This window comes from Patella vulgata, chromosome 5, assembly GCF_932274485.2.
Source record: "Patella vulgata chromosome 5, xgPatVulg1.2, whole genome shotgun sequence".
Taxonomy (NCBI): domain Eukaryota; kingdom Metazoa; phylum Mollusca; class Gastropoda; family Patellidae; genus Patella; species Patella vulgata.
This window is the reverse complement of record NC_065883.2, coordinates 12177698-12200301: the sequence shown is the minus strand read 5'-3', so window position 1 is coordinate 12200301 and position 22604 is coordinate 12177698. Positions and strand designations below refer to the sequence as shown.

General features: G+C 38.1%; 1 protein-coding gene across 1 annotated transcript; it reads right to left on the bottom strand.

Annotated features, from left to right (window-relative positions):
- Nucleotides 1–3975: 3975 nt before the first annotated feature.
- On the bottom strand, nt 3976–7710 carry LOC126822250 (actophorin). Its single transcript, XM_050551031.2, has 4 exons — nt 7596–7710; nt 6992–7127; nt 6185–6314; nt 3976–5499 (listed from the first exon to the last, which is right to left on the bottom strand). Exons 1-4 carry the CDS (start codon nt 7701–7703, stop codon nt 5322–5324), a joined length of 552 nt encoding a protein of 183 aa, XP_050406988.1. The 5' UTR covers nt 7704–7710; the 3' UTR covers nt 3976–5321.
- Between the last annotated feature and the right edge of the window lie 14894 nt (nt 7711–22604).

The following is a 22604-nucleotide window of genomic DNA, read 5'->3' as shown; positions in this document are numbered from 1 at the left end:
AAATATTTATAAGCAAATGCTATACCATTACTATGATTATATACACCTTAACTATACAACATACAATAATTATTACATAATATATACATTTAACATTACTTTTATCACTTTTATCATTTTCACTGTTCAGAGGTATAAAGACATTCCTGTATTATCTGAATTTGTTGTTCTATAGCGGATATAGAGGAGTTGGGATTTGAAAAGACTAGGCGGAAAGGTCATTGTCCGGGGAAAACATCTGCCCTTCTTAAAAATACCAGAGTATTGTGTTGAGAGATACTGAACCCTATTTTACTCCATATGGAGTTTACCTGAATTCAGCTTGTTAACTAGACAATAAGTTAAATAATGACACGAATCGCAGACCCATTGCAGCATGTCGTCACTCAATACCTATCGCCTGAATCCAAAAATTTCGCAACCCCAGTTTGATTCGCAGATACGTGCTCTGTTATCTGGATTCCTATTTGAACATTTTAGGACACAAAGATAATAGAAATGAAATGGGGTTTAAGGCCATGAAGACGGGCATAGGTCATACAGTGTGCTATGATGAACACTTTGCTCGGACAGCAAAGGGTTCTTTTGCGTGCCAATAACGTGTATACAGGACCTTTTTAGTATTCCGTCCCATCCGAACGACTATACATTGTCCCTTTCAGACCCTCTGTCCTGCATCACTGACAAGGGGAAGCTACGCCGGAATATCCATATGGAAAAGAGAATAGATTATAAATCTCAGAAGACTTAGATTTTAGTTTGTGGCAATCTAACATGCCTGTAGTCACAATATCATAGGTGTGTCATTATACCTTTCTGATTTGCAGATGAGCTTCTGTATACCACATACTACATCAAACTTTCAACTAAGCATCATTTATGTTTTTGGACCAGGTACTGGGCCCCTAGCGCTACTCATCTTGCTCCTAAGGCTCCGCGAATTCAAGTACGAATACTTGTTCCTTATACAATTGTGCAGGAACTGGGTCCCTGGCGCTACTCATGCTGCTCTTCTATGCGGCGAAGCTTTTCGAACAAAATCATAGTCTCCGTCAATTCAAGTACGATCGACTTGAAACTTGGAATGTCCGGTCCTTAGACAACTGCGCATCGATTCCATGATGGCAGCGATGACGTCATGCCCAGTTCCTGGTCCATAGTACCCTATGTGCAATTGGAATATTAAGTTAAACATGACCAGCTGATCATAATTTAAATTAAAATAACAAAAATATGTTCATGCGTTTACAACATCAATAGCAAAATGTTTAATTGTGGTTAATAAAATGGAACCGAGTTCGAATCTTGCTCTTGACTGAATTTGATGACTTCCATACTTTTACACTACGTCATCGGCCATGACGCGTAGCGACACTATACTAGATCATTCCAAGAATGTGATAAGTTGCGGTGGTCATTTTGCACAAATGATAACATGACATTTCTGAATTTTGCAAATATTTGTATTAGAAAGAACGCAGGCTAATGATTTACCGAAGTTTAACTCTCAAAACCCATCGAATATTTTAATCTCGGCCTATTTGTAAATTTTTATTTCCTCGACCTTACCGTCAAATGAGTAACGTCGGCTTCTGAAATTCACTATCAAGTTTTTACTCCATTTTAATATAGTTAGAGATGGGTGTCGATGCTTACAATTTGCAGAACACAAGCCCCCCCCCCCCCCCCGCCCTATTATTGTTAAGTCCATAAAGATAACAAGTTTTGGTGTATTTTTGTTAATGTGTAATTAAATCAATCCTGTTTCTATAGGTGTGGAGATATCAAGAATTTCTCCAAACATGACGTGTACATTATATAACGGTTAATGCAACCCCAGTTTGATTCGCAGATACGTGCTCTGTTATCTGGATTCATATTTGAACATTTTAGGACAAAAAGAGAATAGAAATGAAATGGGGTTTAAGGCCATGAAGACAGGCATAGGTCATACAGTGTGCTATGATGGACACTTTGCTCGGACAATAATGTGTATACAGGACCTCAGTATTTCGTCCCATCCGAACGACTATACATTGGCTCTTTCAGACCCTTTTGTCCTGCAACACTGACAAGGGGAAGCTACGCCGGAATATCCATATGGAAAAGAGAATAGATTATAAATCTTAGAAAACTTAGATTTTAGTTTGTGGCAATCTAACATGCCTGTAGTCACAATATCATAGGTGTGTCATTATACCTTTCTGATTTGCAGATGAGCTTCTGTATACCACATACTACATCAAACTTTCAACTAAGCATCATTTAGGTTTTTGGACCAGGTACTGGGCCCCTAGCGCTACTCATCTTGCTCCTAAGGCTCCGCGAATTCAAGTACGAATACTTGTTCCTTATACAATTGTGCAGGAACTGGGTCCCTGGCGCTACTCATGCTGCTCTTCTATGCGGCGAAGCTTTTCGAATAAAATCATAGGCTCCGTCAATTCAAGTACGATCGACTTGAAACTTGGAATGTCCGGTCCTTAGACAACTGCGCACCGATTCCATGATGGCAGCGATGACGTCATGCCCAGTTCCTGGTCCATAGTACCCTATGTGCAATTGGAATATTAAGTTAAACATGGCCAGCTGATCATAATTTAAATTAGAATAACAAAAATATGTTCATGCGTTTACAACATCAATAGCAAAATGTTTAATTGTGGTTAATAAAATGGAACCGAGTTCGAATCTTGCTCTTGACTGAATTTGATGACTTCCATACTTTTACACTATGTCATCGGCCATGACGCGTAGCGACACTATACTAGATCATTCCAAGAATGTGATAAGTTGCGGTGGTCATTTTGCACAAATGATAACATAACATTTCTGAATTTTGCAAATATTTGTATTAGAAAGAACGGAGGCTAATGATTTACCGAAGTTTAACTCTCAAAACCCATCGAATATTTTAATCTCGGCCTATTTGTAAATTTTTATTTCCTCGACCTTACCGTCAAATGAGTAACGTCGGCTTCTGAAATTCACTATCAAGTTTTTACTCCATTTAAATATAGTTAGAGATGGGTGTCGATGTTTACAATTTGCAGAACACAAGCCCCCCCCCCCCCCCGCCCTATTATTGTTAAGTCCATAAAGATAACAAGTTTTGGTGTATTTTTGTTAATGTGTAATTAAATCAATCCTGTTTCTATAGGTGTGGAGATATCAAGAATTTCTCCAAACATGACGTGTACATTATATAACGGTTAATGCATCTGGCACGTATCAGTATTCTTTTTGGCACTGATCTTAGAGAGAAGAATTCTGAATATTATGCAACATACGTAGATAACTATGTCATGACGTCATGACACATCTGGCAAGTACCATAATGTACCTAACGGAATCGCTTAACGTCATTCAATCATTTGACTTTTGTGCAGGAGGCGGCGGGGTGGGGGTTGGAGATGGTGGAGTACTCAAGCTATAGTTCCCTAAATTCGTCTATTTGCGGACAGCATAACCTTTTTTCGATATTTATCGGAGCTTTTAGGACAAATATAAATCTCATAATTTCAGGCATACCCCCACCACACTCAAAATAAATCAGAGAGGAATCCACACACCTTTGCATACAAAACGAAAATCTTTAATTACCTTTACACTATCTAGTTTTTAACTATTATAGCGAGAACTGCCATCTCTTTATCTTATCTCCCATAATGTATCTTTAATTGGCCAAGAGCTAAAATTTGTTCTAGGATTTTAAATCTCAACCAATGAAAAGGCTGCATTACTAAAATATTTTAATTTAAGTTTTCGTGAATAAGGTCCCTGGTCGGAGTAGGTTTAGTCTTTTACCTTAACACATAATTGATCTTGTGAAAGCCATATAACACCTCAATTCAATAGCCATATAACGGTTTGTTGCTGGTATGGTCGGGGTGGGTTGGGTCTTTAATCTTTTAGCTACACACATAATGGATCTTGTGAAAGCCATAATCATGTCAATTTAATAGCCATATAATTTTATAAGGCCCCTGGTGGGGTGGGGTGGGTCTTTAATCTTTTAGCTACACACATAATGGATCTTGTGAAAGCCATAATCATGTCAATTTAATAGCCATATAAGTTTATAAGGCCCCTGGGTGGGGTGGGGTGGGTCTTTACTCATTTAGCTACAAACCTAATTCATCTTGTGAGAGCCATAATCATGTCAGTTCAATAACGATATAACGGTTTGTTGCTGGATGGTGGGGGTGGGTTGGGTCTTTAATCTTTTACCTGTACACATATTATTGATTTTGTGAAAGCCTCATTCTTATCAATTCAATATACATAACAGTTTGTTACTGTCGTACACGCACAGATACTTTCTTCGGGATATCATTAGTTCTTAAATAGATCTATGTTATAATGTATCTCCACAGACGATCTTTCGTAAACATATTAATAGTCCTTTTATAACGTGCTTTAAAAATCATTTCGCTAAACATACATTATGCAAGCGCTAAATCCGCCAATTGCAGGTCTTTCTTTTGGTCTGAAATGTTATCTAAATTATTAATTAGACATTAATTAACTTATCCAGACCATAATCAACTTTCGATGGCATCGATAGCCTGCGATATTAACTGGATTTGTGGCCCGACTTCCATTCATAATTTAATCATGAAATGGATAATCGAAACTATGTTTTTTATCGTACAGACTTTAGTAATGATGATCGTGGCTAGGCCGAAATTTGAATCGTTTAATTCTCGGTTCATAGTAGATCAATTTGACTGAAATCCTCAGCAAATTACCTTTACAGTATCTAGTTTTTAACTATTATAGTGAGAAATGCCAGTTCTTTATCTTATCTCCCATAATGTATCTTAAAGTCGAGTCCATCGGATTTGAACCTCAAAATAACGGTTAGAATATTCATTAATATATCACTATAAACGACAAGCAAGAGACAGATCATAAGTTTGTGTTCAACTGACTTTGCCTCACACCAACGCCTGGCCACACTTCCAGTCTTTGTCATGGGCAATTCACAACGATTTGAAACCAATCACAACGATTTGAACCACATTCAAAATAATAGTAAAGTCCATCTTCAAAAATTTAAACCCGGAACGAAATGAAGATAAGGTTTTGATCCGATTGAGTTAACGAACCACCAAATAATAGTTTTGTTTTTAGATAACCAGTTCCATTCAGGAAGAGTCAAAGTGTCTTTTTTAGAGAGGTTTTTGTTAGCTTAAATTACGACGCATGTCAATATAATATCCAAACGGGAACCTCCGTTTGAAATGTAGCGTCACATTGAAAGGCGTGGCTGTTCTAAAAACCTCCCTGATTGTCTTTTTTAAGTCCCCGGGAACAATTCAAATTGGTGGACTGAATGTGTATTTTCTGCTACACCTCTCCAAAACATTGGATACAGCTAAATCACTATCGTCATTACATTGCATTTCTGTTGTTATTCCCTTTAATCTTAGTCTAAATGCTGCTTTACTAGTGGAATATATCATTTTCTGACGGATTGTTGCGCATTCTGGACTCCTGAAAATAATATATAAAGAAGTACATGTATATGAAACAAATGCAGGTCGGATCGAGCGCCTGGCATTGAACAACTACGTTGTTCGGATGGGAGGAAACACCGGGGTCCCGTGACTACGTTTTTGGTGCAAGTTAAAGAACCCTTGGCAGTGGGTTCCGACGAAGAGTAGGCGAAAACCCCACTGTCCCTGAAAATGTCTCTCATAGCACACAGCCTGGCGTAATACCACCTTTATAATCCGGTTGGTCAGAAAGGTAGGACGTTAAACCCCACACTTTATTTATAAAACAGATAATGATGATAACAGGATAATTGTGGAGAAACGTTTTTTTTTTCTTGATTCGTAGAACAATTCGTGGAATATTTAAAGGTACAATTGCAGACCGTGAACTTGTTAGATCGAGAGGTTTTAGAGTGAGATCTTGGAGGGTCCACCGGAATTTGATCGGTAATATGAAGATGGGACTAAAAATTGAATGGGAATAAGAAATCCACACTGTTTTACAACATAATAACTCATCGACAAGTCGGGAAAAAAATCCGCGCAACATTTTCGTAAAATCGAAAGTAGTTCCTAAATCTAGTAATACGGTAGTAGTTTAATCCTGAGCCCTGCAGGAAATCCGAGGAACACGACAAAAGGTGTGCGCCTATATATACAGCCATATTCATTGAGTTACCTACCATAAGAAAAACACCAATCTTTCTTGTGGAACGTGATCTTGAAGAAATTGCACATCATAAACACCATATCGACATTGTTTCTTCCTTTCTGCGTCTTTTAATTGATCGACAAAATCTGCATACGTTCTGTCTGAAATAGCAAAATAGAAACTGGGCAATAAGACACCAAGTTTTGAAAGTTTTGCTATAATTTGGTCAGACCTATATAGATTCTTTGATGTCAAGAAATGTAGAAAGAAAATAAGAACGATGAAAAATTGAACGATCTGAATAAGTATCACTTATCCAAATCAACCTTTCTGCAGGAGAATCCAAAACTGAAAAATGATAACGTGTGGAGTAGACGCTTAATGATTTATACAACGGCCATACTCCGGATCCATTCACTTGATTTGATGGTGCGCTCCTCCTACATTTACTATTAATACGTCAATGGTATATGTACATACTATATATGGATACAATTACAATCATTGTGCTTATACAAAAGGAAAATCCAAGAAAAATGGTCATCAAAAAGCTTAACCACTGGATACGGGTTGTCGGGCTAAAGTAGTTTTATGGCCCTGTCTCTGCACGGTTAGATCTACTTGATAAGGCCAACTTTAAGTTTGGTCAAAGGTCACGAGATGTAAACAGGGATAGCACTAATCCCAACCCTGGACCTAGTCCTGACACTTACGCTAACCCTAACCCAACCTTATTTACATCTCAGCGACCTTGACGAAATCTTGAGTTGACCTTAAGATATAGATCTAGCCGTCCCTGCACCCCCTGTGCCCTTGACTAAAACAGAAACAAACATACCCCGATCCCCAATTTCATCTATTATTATATTCTTGAGATCATCTGATATTCTATAGATGATGTACAGCCATCGATGATTCATCTTGATCTCGTGGAAAGCTTGAATACATTGTTCTGTCACACCCACGCCAGACGACTGGAAGAAACAAAATAAATATATAAATACAAGCGAATTCCATGAGAGTCAAGGACCACACTTATTGTAAGTTGTCAGTTCTGTGATCAATTACACTTTCTGACAATGTAATTTTATTAAAATAAGCATTAGAATTTGTGCCCCATGAATTTTTGTGCCCGCTCGCGTGGTTTCAGTTCAGTTTTCAATGACGCGCAACAGCCATCTGTTGTCAGATATGCTACAAATCTACTCCAGATGTTCCCCCACCACAACCCCTTTTCCCATATTCATATTGGGTTTTCGTGCTCCCACCACAACCCCTTTCCCATAACCATATTGGGTTTTCGTGCTCCCATCACACAACCCCCCTCCAACACCTGGATCTTGAAATATCAACGGTCACTACACCCCACATATAAATACCATTACCAAGAAGGTTGATGAAAATGCTTCAAAGGAAGAAATAAAAACACAAATATTCCTTACATGTCGCAAAGATTGTGCCCCCTTCATTTTTAAATTCCTAGACTTAGTAGAATATGTGTACAAGTATCCTGTACACTGTATGTACTGTATCTGGCAGCAAGTGCACATTCTCAACCAGGATGATTTGTTATAATTTGAAATAAACCGGAAGTTGGGCATCTTGTTACGGTATATTTGTTGGGCATCTTGTTACGGTATATTTGTTATATAATTAAAGGGAGGGACAATAAACGATACTATAGCGAAATAATGGGCATTATTTAAGAATATAGATATTGTATCTTAAACGGTTAGAATTTATAATTGAATATTCATATTCAATACTCAGTTAAGTAGAGATATTTTAGTAAAATGCATTATCAATTGTAGACACGATTTCGCTGTTTCCATCCAAAACCTTCCGACCAGCAACACTCTCCTTGACAGAAATGAAATGAAATGGGGTTTAACGTACTACTGCTCCGATTTAGCTAATGATGACGGGCATATGCCATACAGTTTGCTATGAGGAACATTTTGCCCTACGGCCTACTCTTATATCAAATTCCAACTGTAAAGGGATCTTTTACGTACACGTCAATGTGTACACGGGACCTCGGTTTTCGTCCCATCCGAACGACTGACAAGGGGTGGACCACGCCGGAAAATCTGGATGAACATTCTCGGCCAATGCTGGGATCAACACCCGACCTCCAGGCTAGCAAGCCAGCGTCTTACCCACTTAGCCACCGTGACCCCTAACACTTATTCTGGTTTGTTGGTTCTTTAGAATTGCAGAGGGAAATCTATCAAATATCCTGACACACTGCAGACGAATCATATACAGCCTGACAATTGTGTAATCCAGTCTGATACTAGAAGATTCTAGTTACACGAGTGTGTACTTGGTAATGTATAACTGTAACAGGAAGTTTGTTTATTTATAATATGATCTGACTGTAAATATCAATGTTAGGGTGGAGAACTACAACATATCTATTTTTTTTTTTTAAAGCAGTTCTCTTTTTACTAGAATAAATATACAGACGTAAATTCATTTTCGGAATAAAAGTTTAACCCGGCCCTTGAAAGCTAAGCATAGTGATTGGATGGCCGAATGGATAGCGCGTGCGCGTTGAATCATAAGGTCTGTCATTAAGTCAACTGGCGTGGTTTCAATTCTCCAGGGGTGCGTGACAAGTTCGGGTCGCCTGTACAACCTAGCGGGTTTCCTCCGGGTCCTCCTGTTTCCTCCCACTGCTAAAGACCCCTACGAGCAAGTGAATTATTGAAATAAAATTTAACCATATTGTCAGTTCCGAAATGACCTAGTTTGTGTCGAGTGGAACTTAAACCCATCTCCCTCTCTCTCTCTCTCTCTCTCTCTCTCTCTCTTTGAAAAGCTAAGCTTGGGTAATCTGTTCCTGGATCATGACCACAATGATCCCATTTCACATTATTGGAGGGCGTGGTTGATCTACCAGTGCTAAAAGACAGGAAATTTTCTAATAAAAATGTTGTCGTTCAGAACTTAAAGGCACGATGTGTCATTAAGTCTTAGTGCTCTAGGAATTCCAAAAACATTGTGTAATCAAAAATGGTTCAATTCCGTTCAGTATTTAAGCTATGGTAAATTTGAATTACAGCGATCTATGCTGCTCGAGCGCAACAACACAGCCATCTTTTATTTGTAGCGGAGAAACCTGATTGAATAAAAGTCGAGAGAATATCAAGCGTAGGTATTTCGATTTAGCGTGTATTATAAGCCGCTAGAAATTTGATATTTTAACGAAATTTGATATTTCAGCGAAATATTACGTACGAAATAAATCTTGCGTCTTCAAATGTTATATAAATTATTAATTAGACATTTATTCCAAAGAAAAACCTATAATCAACTCTCTAGACTATCGGATGGCTGAGATTTAAATGGATTGAAACACTAACGCCATTTAATAACTCTATTTATAAATGGTGAATTGAGACTTAGTCATTTAAATTAAATTTTCAATGTATTCATTTCTCATTATCTATTTTGGAGCTATTAAAAGAACGGCCAGCTTTTTATCTAAATCTTACATGACCACGATCGAAACCACGCCAATTAAATCAAAATGAATAAATATTATGGAGGTTTTCAAAGTTGATCACAATAATACCAGCCAATTGCTAAAACCAACTATTTAAGTGTTGATAAATACAGATCAAAGGCTTTTAATCGAAAACCACTTTACCTAGAAAGTAAACGTACAGGCAGACATTGTATTTAATTTATTTAGATTAGATTTTAAAATAAATGTGTAAAGTATCTAGAAATGGATTAGCAATATATTTGCGGAAATAACTAATATAAAATTGGTTTATAATACTAATCAAGAATAATATAAATATCTATAAAGCGGAAATCTGTTTTCATAATATTGTCTAAATATTCTAAAATAGAGATAAGCAATCCATGAGAGCAGAAATGAAATGAAACCGGGAATACCACCAACCTGCACCAAGCGGACTAATGAAGACGGGCATACGTCATACGATGTGTTGCATGATAACTTTAGCTTGGACAGCTGCGTTCCCAGCTATGCGTTTCGTGGATTTCCATCTGCCAAGGGATCTTTTATGGACACGCCAACGTTTCTTGTGAAAGAAATTTGCCCGAAGAGAAGCGTGTCAGCCAGGGGCTCTTTTATGTGCACACCACGTGTACCGGTACATCGACTGTTCGTCATAAGTCACTAACTAGACGATATTCCTTGCATGGAAACTCTCTACAGCCAACACCGAGATTGAATCCGGGACTTCCTGGTCAATGAGGGAGTGCCTTACTCAATGGGCCACTGTGGCTTCCTCGGCGAGCGGAGTTAGGCCCCATTGTGCCTCATTTCAAAACCGTTTACATAACTGTAGTCATATATTCATATCGGGTTGTTAAGGGTATTACATTTATTTTATCTCTAAAATATAAATAGGAATAATGTTAATCGAGTTATTTATATACAAAATGTAGACGAAGTATCTCAAAACTTCGTGAAGCTTCACATTTCCGTCTATCAAAATACTAAAGATGTCAGCGGGATGCCAAACATACCAGGTGGAAAGTCAGTTTTCCTTTTCTATTTGTACATATTCCCGGGAGACTATTTAATGTAAACAACACAGGTAAAACTATCCATGCTGTATATATATAAAACTAGCGTATATATCTTTACATATTATGCAGTCGGAATGTACGACATAATTCTAACTCTTAAAGGTACATTATGAAATAAAATAAAATGAAATTGTTACCACTGTTTGTCGTGTATTTTTTTACACGGTGAACAGTCCATTTGCTGATTACACTATTTTGCCTATACTGTTTTTTTTTTAGGACTTCGAATTTTGTCTAAGGGTTTTTATTGTTCGTACTTGGTTTTATTTTATTTAAAGTTCTACTTTTCTACTCCGACTGGGATAATGAAGACGGACATACGGCATGCCGTGTGCTATAAGGGACATTTTATTCGGTTAGTGGGGCTATGACCACCAACTCTTATATCGAATTCCTTATATCCCGCCGGAAATCCCGATGAACTTTCTTGGCCAACTCAGGGATCGAACACGGGACGTCTAGGCTAGGGAGCCAACATCTTACTTACTTACTCGATCTCAAAGATGTATAACGTAAGATTTAGATAAAGAACTGGTCGTTCTTTCTAAAATAGTTCAAAAATGAAATGAAAAAAAAAATTATTATATTATTGAAAATTTCAGCCAAATTACCCTTTTCTGAGAAAAGCTATGAGTGTTTGAAGTTTTGACAAGAAATAGCTGATTGTCAAGAAACAATTTCCTTGATAATAAAGGCAGTCTCAATTGTCAGTTCTTTTTATTAAGCGACATCCATGTTAATGTTAATTAATTATATGGCGCGGATGGTCTAATTCATTCAATATCTAAGTCATCCGGTGGTATAGAGAGTTGATTATGGGCTTGTCATGTGAATATTAACGTTAACCGATTATATATGCACGGATGGTCTAATCCATTCAATATCTCAGCCATCCGGTGGTATAGAGAGTTGATTATGGGCTTGTCATATGATGAAATGTTTAAATAATAATTTAAATAACACATGGAACTACAAAAAACTGCAATAGGCAGACATAGCTCTTGAATAATACATCTTTAACATAGTAATGCGTATGCTAATATGCTTACTTCAATGAATGTAACTTTTTACTTACACATGGTAAATTGTCTATTTACAAATGTAAAAGTGATATTTTATTAGATTTATTTCTGAAATATTGCAGTTTTAACTTATATTTCGTTCTGTTTCTAATACGTTCAATATTATTACATAAATACGCATAATAAGGTTAAGCTTCAGAATTATGTCGTACATTCCGCTCCATATCCTAGGGCTACTGTTATGCATCAAATAGCAGGTTTGGATCAACTCTACCATTCTTATTAAGTATACAAACTTGGGTAAATTTCCGATACTTTGTAGTTTTAGCCACAATATACTAGTACTAAGCATGTGGAATCTGTATTCTATTTTCCTGCCGTTATTTTGGCGCGAATTGATGCCATCTGGCATCCCGCCCATTCATTCCTCTCCCACTAGTCACTATAACCTAGAGTATACTATAGAATGACGTATTGTAGCTGTACTGCCGTTCTATTTGACGATAATATCACCATATCTACACATTTCATGGTGACCTTTACATATCATAAATAACGGGAATTATTTAACCACGTCTGTCTCAATAGAACAATTTCACCCAGGCAGCGTCGTTTCTGCCTTTGTTCTAAATCTGGTCAAGGTTTCTTTGACGAGCTCGATTACTATTCACCCAACAAAATAGTGAACACACGTTACGTCAATACGAAACGGACAAACGTTTGAAATAAGAGACAAAAAAGTTCATAAAGAAGAGTTATCGATGGGTGGAAACGCCATTGTAAGATACATCTCCTACCTAGCATTGCACAAATGACAATAGCATATAAAAATCATGGAAGTATTATATATTGAAGAGACATTAAACTCCATTCTGTTCGATTTCAATCTATTCAGTTTCGATTTTAAAGGAAACAATGAAATGAAATAGGGTTTAATGCCCTTATACTGTTCTGCTTCGAAACCCAACACCCAACGGGCACTGGACTAGATTGGCCCGAGTTAGATTCCCTACATTGGCCGGGAAGCCCCTTTGGGATTTTCAAGCCCGATTCCCAACTGCCGGTTCCAGAATAAAAAAGTACCTAGTAGATTGAATGGGACGAAAAGTACAGATTCACTTTACGTATCCCCCTCGTCAGCTATAGTTCGCTAACGGTAATGGAGCGAGGACAATGCTAAGATGAACTATTCTAGATTTAAATATTTCTTTATTTCGGTTTGATTCGTAGACTTATTTTACAGACTATGTCTATAATATTGTGCTCTTGACCATTACTTCAGCATAAAACACCAGGCATTCCAGAAGACCCCCCCCCCTCCTTCCCCCCCCCCCCTCCTTCCCGCCCTGCAAAACAAACCTTTTTAATTCTAAATTCATAATCTATTTAAAATTCCTCTCAAGTGATACAAGTTCCTCTGTTATCAGGTATGTATAGTTGTAGTTTATATATATATAGGTTAACTGGTTGTTTAAAGATAGACCAGACCTGTTATACCTGTTATACCGGTCATTAATTATCCCATAAACAAACGGATTTCTTTCGTGGAAAGGCTAAATGGGACAGTATGAAAACGTGTTTTTCTCTAGTATTACTAGGTAAAAATTATTTCAATGGAAAGGCTAAATTGGACAATATATATATGGAAACCTATAGTATATTTACATTTAAATGACAAAATATCTCCCCCCCCCCACACCCAACAACCACAACTTCGATCCGTTGGCTTGCCAAGAAAGTTCATGAGGATTTTCCGGTGTGGGTCCCCTTAATAGGAAAAACGTATATTCGTTCGGTTGGAACAAAAACCCGAGTTACTGTGTACATATTAGCGTGCAAGTAAAAGATTCCTTGGAAGATGGAATTGGATATAAGAGTAGGTCGTACCGCTGTCTGGGCAAAATTACCGCCATATCACACTGCATGGCGTATGACCGTCTTCATTAGCCCAGTCGGGGCGGAACAATAGGACGTTAAGTCCCATTTCATTTCATTTCCAAATGCCCTGATAATTCCGTTCGTTTTTAGCTGTTTTAGGATGAAATATAAATGTAAATACTCACCATTTTGATAGGTAATGAACTAAATAACTGTTTAAATCCCTCTAGTATATAACTCAACGAACTAATAACCGCTAATTTCTCTTCAACATAAATCGAGAGTGAGGAGAGAACTTATAACTCGGCTAAATATAGCTCTTTAATTATCCTAGCCAGATAACCAAAATTCCACTTTCTGTTCGATTCGATATGGCATCAGCTGTTCAAGACTTCCAGGAATTTCTAGGATAGCTCCAGTTATTACATCACCAATAAAACTTTGTTATTATTCGTAACGGTTTTTTTTTCAGTAGTAACCATACAGTGACTGAACACTCGGGGTGATACGGCTCTATCCAGGGTACAAATGTCCGTCTAGCTGTACAGTCAATATACTCACAAGCACAAGTCTAATGAAACGACCAACTCGCCTTATTTGGATAACCCAACTGAAAGGTGAAAGTATATATATATAAAACTAAAACCTATTAAACGTTCAACACGCGAAGACCGTTACAATAAACGTTGATTATAAACTTGTATTTGTTGGTGAAATATTCAGTCTGATGATTTGAGGATTACACGTAACGATGTTCAAACAAACAGGTGCGCGTTTTACCTGTCGAGTTTTACCTGAAAGTGTGGTATATAAAGACGTAAGTTAAATGTTAAAAGGGTATTGGATCAGACAATTCTTACGTCGTAAAAGCAGACAGACTGACGGAAGGCAATGTATCCAAACGTCTATTCTATTTAAAGAATATTGTACCAGATATAGTGCACCGTTGTACATGGGTAGAAATTGAGTTATTTACAGGTATAATGATGTGAATTGTAGAAATGCACGCGCTGTTTGCCAGACTGTCGGAATGTCGTGCTATCAATCAGTAATAACATTATTATAAAACACTCAAATTTATATTTGAAGGGGAATTTACAATGGCGCTGACTCAGTAACAAAGAGGTCCAGGGTTCGACCCCGGTGGTTATGGATCGAGAAAGTTCCTCGGCATGGTGATACAGGACGGAGAGATGGGAGAACACTGGCAGTACCTTAAAGATCCCCTTTGACAGTTGGAAATCGATTTAAGAGTATAATAGGTAGTGCTGCCACTGTCCGGGCAAAATGTCTCCTGGCGTATGCCCGTCTTAAATACGAGTAGTCCAGTCGGTGCAGAACAGTAAAGCGTTCAACTCCCGTTTCGTTTCTTAAAGAATCTGGGTGTTGTGGCGGTCGTTTGGTGTAACGCGTATACACGCTGTAGCCTGTAGTCTGTCAATGAGTCAAGTGACGTGGTTTCGATAACAGACACCCACATATACTCTTCAAAACAAGTAGGGGATATTCAGAAAATATACAAAACTATAGACATGCACTGCTTGTTTTTATTAGAGGGAACCAGTGTATGTTAATAACAGGCCAATTGCCTACACACGAACATAAACAGTTCATGTGGGCAGTGGCGGATTAAGCTCCACCAAGGCCTGAGGCGGCAGTTGCTGGAGGGCCTATTTAGTTTTTAAATAGGGCCTATTTAAAATGGCGTGGGCCTAATTAATTTCGGGTCAGGGCCTATGTTGATTCCTTAAACCCACCCCCCTAACATTTATTGTCTATGCGTTTTTAATCGTATCAGACAAGTCTAAACAAATTTTTTTTACAAAATCTTTGGGCCTGAGGCTGCAGCTACTGCATGTGGGCGGCTTATCTGACGGCCCCATTTCACTCGCAAAGAGATATACCGTCAAAAGTGAAAATGGACGTTTTTGATTTTTGTTTTAATAATGAGTAATTGCTCCACCAATCCTCAGACATTCAGCAATTCGCCGTGGCATGCTCCTAATCAACCGTCCAATCACGATTTGGGGCAATCTGACCCACTCCTCTTGCAGCGCCATGGCCAATTCTTGCAGTGTTGTCGGTTGACGTTGACGTCGACGAACACGTCTCCCGATCAAACTAAACGTAACACACTAAAGCAAAGATACGCTAAACAGTAAATCTTATGCAAGAACCGATAGGAATTCTAACATGGATAGAAAAACCAGCACGCGGCAGTTTTCATCAACCCTTCCTTGAAGTGTCAAATTTGACAATAAACCCCTCCCACGTGTATGGCGCTATTGTGTGTCGCCCGTGTAGCTCAGTGGTTCTGTTGGAGCGATAAGTTCTTATCTGTGAACATACTCTTAAAACATGTCAAGTGTCCATGACAATTTATCATATCACAACCTGCATAGGTATTTGCATTTCAATATCCCCTACTTTTTTTTAAGAGTATATATATATGTGACATGCAGTAGGGTCGCCTGCCCAACCTCGATGGTTTTCTCCGTGTCCTCCGGTTTCTTCCCACAGCTAAAAATTATTGAACGATGATTGTGCCATAAGTTAGTCCCTAAATGACATAAGTTTGTGTGGGCTCTCTCTCTCTCTCCCCCTCCCTCCCTCCCCCCCTCTCTCTCTCTCTCTCCCTCTCTCTGAATACTGATGTGATAATCATTAATAATGATTCCAAACTGGTAGTGATACCGAGTTTAGTAATCCTGTTGTGGAATTAGGAATAAAGAGATTTAAAAACAAAACCCACGCACTATAATTGCCAGACTTTCCATGCGATAATTATTAACACTTTTATTGACGATGATTTCAAAGGATATTGTTATTAATTTTAAATCTCTACTTGTATATTGGTAGAAATTGCGGTATTTTGGGGATATATAATTAAATAATAAAATTGTCGGTGTTATTGCCAAAATGTCGGACTGTGGAGATAAAGATCACTAATAACATCATTATCATTTCTGTAGATATAGCAATAACGTATCAAACAAAAATAGATAAGTCTTTATTATAAAATTATACACTTGTCTCTCGTTATTATAAAATCTACATTTGCCCATGTCTTTATTGTAAAATCTACAATTGTCCGTTTTTATTATAAAATCTACAGTTGCCCAACCCGTATTTTCTAAATATTTCTGTCTCAAACGATACCATGTGGGCAGATTGCACCTCTTAAAATACATGCACATTAGTACCTTTATATTAGCCAAAGAAATCCAACATATTTAAACACCAAGACTGACAAATGGCCCTTTCCGATGTGCTTGTGCGAATGCAGATAGGGACATTGTCCGAATATTTTTCACCTCGCTCCGTGCTATCGTCCATTTAAAATGCCCCCCCCCCCTTCACCCCCCTTTTTTAAGTCTCTTTTATGTACTACACCGGATATCTTTCGAGAACTTGTTCAACACACAACAAGAAAAATTGGAGTTTCCATTTTTCCTGGTGTATATAGTATAATACGAAATCATCATATAGAGCACTAGGCTACGGTTAGATAGAAAGGTTAAAGAAGAACAACACATGACGACATTTCTCTCTTCTGATTCACGTGCTGTATGTTTACAATCTGATGTTGATTTATACTCTGACGTAATCAATCATAATTTCTCACTTTATCGCTAGAGGTATTTTTAGAGCGCGGTAAGACGAATGATTTAGAAGATTAATATCAGATGTTGAAGCAATTTCTAACATTACTCATGGATAGAGCTCTTGTTCATAATCCCTCTAATTTAGGTGGTTTTATAATATTAAAAAAAAGCGACATGTTTTATTCCAAACTGTTTCATGGCGGTAGGGCGAAAGCCTTCTTTTAGGCACGGTCAAGCGAATATTTACTGCAGAGAGAGGGAGAGAGAAATGGGGTTTAACGTCCACTCGACACAAACTAGGTCATTTCGGGACTAACACGTGTTTCAATTTTATTTCAATAATTCCACATTTACTGCGGATCAGTTTGGTACATGTCAACCGCGTATGGTTGTTGTTTAAACCCTCGCCATAATTTAAGCTCTATAAAAAAATCCTATTTATAGCTCATTTCTCTTTTTTATCACTTTTACTGCTGGAAGTATTTTTTTAGTGTAGAATAAAAAGATTATTATCATCAGATGTTAAAGTCATTTCTAACGTTTCAGTGCGGGAAAGAATGAAGGAAGCCGAATCAGCGAGTTTTTAAAAAAAAAAAAAAAAAATTATTTTTTTATCTTTTGTTTTGGTTTTGCTAAAAGGTACAGTCCCCGAGTGAAACACTATTGCAAACGTTCATTCTTATTCTATGCAGGGGGGTTGGATGGCTGAATGGTTAGCGTGTGCGCGCTGTATCATAAAGTCTGTCATTGAGTCGACTGGCGTGGTTTCGAATCCACGGTTGTACGTGACAAGGAGTAGGGTCGCCTGTCAACGTCCAACCTCGTGGGTTTTCTCCGGGTCCTCAGGTTTCCTCCCACTGCTAAAGACCCCTATGCGCAAGCGAATTATTGAAATAGAATTAAACCAAATGTTAGTCCCGAAATGACCTAGTTTGTGTCGAGTGGACGTTAAACCCCATTTCTCTCTCTCTCTCTCTCTCTCTCTCTCTCTTATTCTATGCAACAATCTGGACATCATGTGGAGCTCGGGATGGTTCTTCATAGCAATACAAACTTCAGTTTCCATGTTGGATTGGAGTTGGTCATAATAAGTCTCCCAAATTTCACACCGTGTAAGTTCCTGGATAACTTGTGGGGTGGGTGTCACAGTGGCTAAGTGGGTAAGACGCTGGCTCGCTAGCCTGGAGGTCGGATGTTCGATCTCTGCATTGGCCGAGAAAGTTCATCCAGATTTTTCGGCGTGGTTCCCCCTTGCCAGTAATGCAGGATGAAGGGCCTGACATGGACAGCTGTCTAGTCGTTCGGATCGCACGTTAAACCGAGGTCCCTTTTACACATTGTCGTGCACGTAAAAGATCCCTTGACAGTTGGAATTTGATACAAGAGTAGGCCGCAGGGCCGCTGTCACGGCAAAATTTCCCTCATAGCACACTGGATGGCGTATGCCCGTCTACATTAACCAATTCGGAGCAGAACAGTAGGACGTTAAACCCCATTTCATTTCATTTCGTTTCCCTGGATAACTGCGCCTAAATATTTGTCAAGGTTATAGTGGTAAGTTATCGTCGCGATTAACAAGCCAATCATGAATGAATTACGTAACCAAGTTAAGGAAATTTGGTTATCAATTTCGAACAGCTCAATACTATTTTCACATAATTATATCGCCCCGCTCACCATAACTTTTAGTTGCAGTGCCCTGGTAAAATCTGGAACAGCCACTTTAAATTACACCAGACATTCATTTACAAAAACTATTACAGCCTGCTGTAAATAGGTTTAGTATACGGTAAGATGAAAATGCTCTCAGCATATGGCAGGGGCGGATCCAGAGGGGGGGGGGTGTAAATCAACAATTTTTATGAGAAAAGTTTCTCGGCTGTGTGCTTTATCCTTTATCGTCAGATGTGGGACAGGATGGGCACTCAAAGCACAAGATAATGATATAGACATTATGTGATATCACAATTAATGCTTTGAAATTGAATCACAATGTCATTGTATTAATACATAATAAAAATTGGCGTCAAACGAAGTGTTGAATTTCTCTGTTTAAAAAGCTCAATGTGTATGTATATACGCCAAAATGACGATAAAGACAATGCGGGAGGGGGGAGGGGAGAGATATATTGTCCCCGGATCTTGGCAAACCCCCTCCTGCAAAAATTCCTGGATCCGCCCCTGTAATGGAGCCACAGTGACTCAGTGAGTAAGATGCTGGCTAGCTAGCCTGGAGGCCTCGGATTCGCTTCCCGTGTTAGCCGAGAAGATTCTTTGGGATTTTCCCGCGTTGTTACCCTTATCAGTTATACAGGACGGAGGGTCCGTCAAGGTGCGTCTGTCTAGTTCGGATTGTACAAAAAAACTAGGTCCTGTGTACACATTGGCGCGCACTTAGAGAAGAACCCCTGACGGTTGGAAATCGATATAAGACTAGGCCGTTGTGCCACTATTCGGGGACAATTTCCCTCATGACTCACTGATCCGTCTTCATTACAGAACAGCAGGACGTTAAAGGGACAATAACACTCTTGCTGGCTTGAAAGCTCCAGAAAATAAATAATATCTCTAAGTACTAGATGTTTAAGTGTCCTAACTGTTGTGTAAATTATCCATTTCACCCTATTTTACTTGTCCAGAGGGTTCGAAAATATTTTTAAATCGAAGTTTCATTTGAAAAGGTTTACGTTAGACGTTTCAAACCATTATGTTGAATTTTTCAAAAATTTTAAATAAGGTGTGTTAAGATGAAATTTGTATCATCAATTAATTGAAATATTCTAAAATAGTCGATTTGTAGACCAGAATAAAGATTGGGACATATTGTTCAGTTACAACAAGAGTGGTATTGAGCCTTTAAACTTCATTTCACTTTATTTCATTTCATTTTCAACCTGGCTATGTCATGTATTTGTTTGTATTCCGTTCAGATTATTTTTTTTAAAAATCATCTATTTAATAATAGTATTGTGTCTATTTTTTTTTTGCACAAATTGTAACGGTTTCCAGGGGCATGTGCAGAAAAATGAGCGGGGGCCCCCGTAGTGGGGTTCTCCGCGCAGAAAATGTTAAAAGTTTGAAGTCGATTTTCTGAGGGCATTTTTGAAGGAAATTTACTCTTTTAAGTGTATAGGCTATCTCCTGAGTCTCGCCTGTAGAGACTCCGCATGAGCCCTGGACACGCGCCTGGTTTCTAGGAAAGAAAATAACCAGTTTATTTCAGCATATGGGAGATAACTCTTTCGAACATCAGGATGCAGACCACCATTAATTTCCCCATTTTTAAATTATTATTATTAGTATTATTACTAATACATACTATAATACTTTAGGTTTATTCAGCTAAGTACGGGTCGTATGTATTATATATAGTGTATCTAGTGCTTTTCATTATTAGTATATAATTTGTATTGTAAATAGGATTAGGGGTCTGGCATACGCATTTTGCCTGTTCCCCAATTTCCCATTCATTTATAGTCAATAAAATATGTCTTTAAGAAAAGAAAAAAAAAAAAAGAAATCCCCATTGCCTCCAATGTGAATTCTGGTCTCTGTGCTCGGCTCCTATTTTGTCCCTAATAATGGTTAGGTTGAACAGATGGATCAACCATTGGCCATGTCTTTTCTCCAAGCGACCTAGTTTGTGTCGAGTCGAGTGGGTGTTCAGCCCAATTTCTCTCTCCCTCTCCGCTAACTATCCTGTCGATGTGAACACCACTTTGTGTTGGTTTTTTTTTAAAACTAGGTCACTTCGGGACTGACTTATGGTAAAATCTTAATTCAATAAATCGCTTGTGCGTAGGGGTGTTTAATAGGGGGCGGGGGGATGGATACAAACCACGGGGCTGTTCATGCGACCCTATTATACTATTTGTCAAGTATAAGCCTGGGATCTAAACCACATCACTTGACTCAATGACATCCCCGCTCCCTCTCCACCCATATAGCAGTGCATTTGAAGCTAATGATCAATATAAACACATTACGTCAATTCCACACACCACTGATTAAAATCATTCGATATAAGACGTTGATGTGATCTAAGCACGCTTTTCAATTTTTCAATTATGGCCTTTATCCTATTCAATTAAAACGGTGACTTGACGTAAAACATTAATCACTACTTATTCCCTACTGATCGTATAAAATACGTAAATTAAAAGTTAATATAGACATAATCAATTATTGGCATGGGAATTCAATCCATCGAGCTCTTTTTTTTTTAAAAAAAAACCCAACTTGTGACTTAGCTCTATAGACTAGTCAATATTTACTCTCAGCTTATCGAAAATGTCCATAAAAACTTAAAGCGATGGTTGCATATTTTCGTTGAAAGTCAAAACACTATTATTTTTATATCTATTATTTAATGGGTTTTCAAATCACTAATTAATAATAAACACCAGAAATAATAGCAAAAAATGTAGGTCTGTTTATGTTATTAGGCTTTATGTCAGTGATTCTCAACCAGTGCGCCGCGGCACACAGTTGTGCCATGAGAATTTTCTAACGTCACACTAAGGAAATGTGAAAAACCAAGTGATTCTAATTGATTATTCACTGAAATCTACTGATAAGTTCATAGCTGTGTTTTTCTTTATTTAGTTTGGGTCATTCTATGTGTGTATGACTAGTCTTTGTTTACGGTTGTATTCGGTTTGACTCACCATGTTTTTATTTTGCAAAATTCAAATATTTTTTCATGTACTGTATATATTTAGCCAGGTGTGCCGCTATTTTTTCATGTGTTTCAAGGTGTGCCGTTAGCAAAAATAGGTTGAGAAGCACTGCTTTATTTCAACATATTTTAAACATAGGACTATCTATGGCTTTAATATATAACTCTTCAAAAAAAAGAAGGGGATATTCAGAAACAACACAAAATTGCGGAAATGCACTGCTGTTTTTATTAGAAGTAACCAATGTATGTTAATAACAGGCCAATTGCCTACACATGAACATAAACAGTTCATACGGGCGGCTTACCTGACGGCCCCATTTCACTCGCAAAGAGATAAACCGTCAAAAGTGAAAATGCACGTTTTTGATTTTTGTCTTACTAATGAGTAATTGCTCCACCAATCCTCAGACATTCAGCAATTCGTCGTAGAATGATCCTAATCAACCGCCCAATCACGATTTGGAGCAATCTGACCCACCCCTCCTGCAGTGCCACGGCCAATTCTTGCAGTGTTGTCGGTTGACGTTGACGTCGACGAACACGTCTTCCGATCAAAGCAAAGCAAAGATACGCTAAACAGTAAATCTTATACAAGAGCCGATAGGAAAGCAAACATAGATAGGATAAACTAGCCAGCGGTAGTTTTCATCAACCCTTCCTTGAAGTGTCAAATTTGACAATGAACCCCTCCCG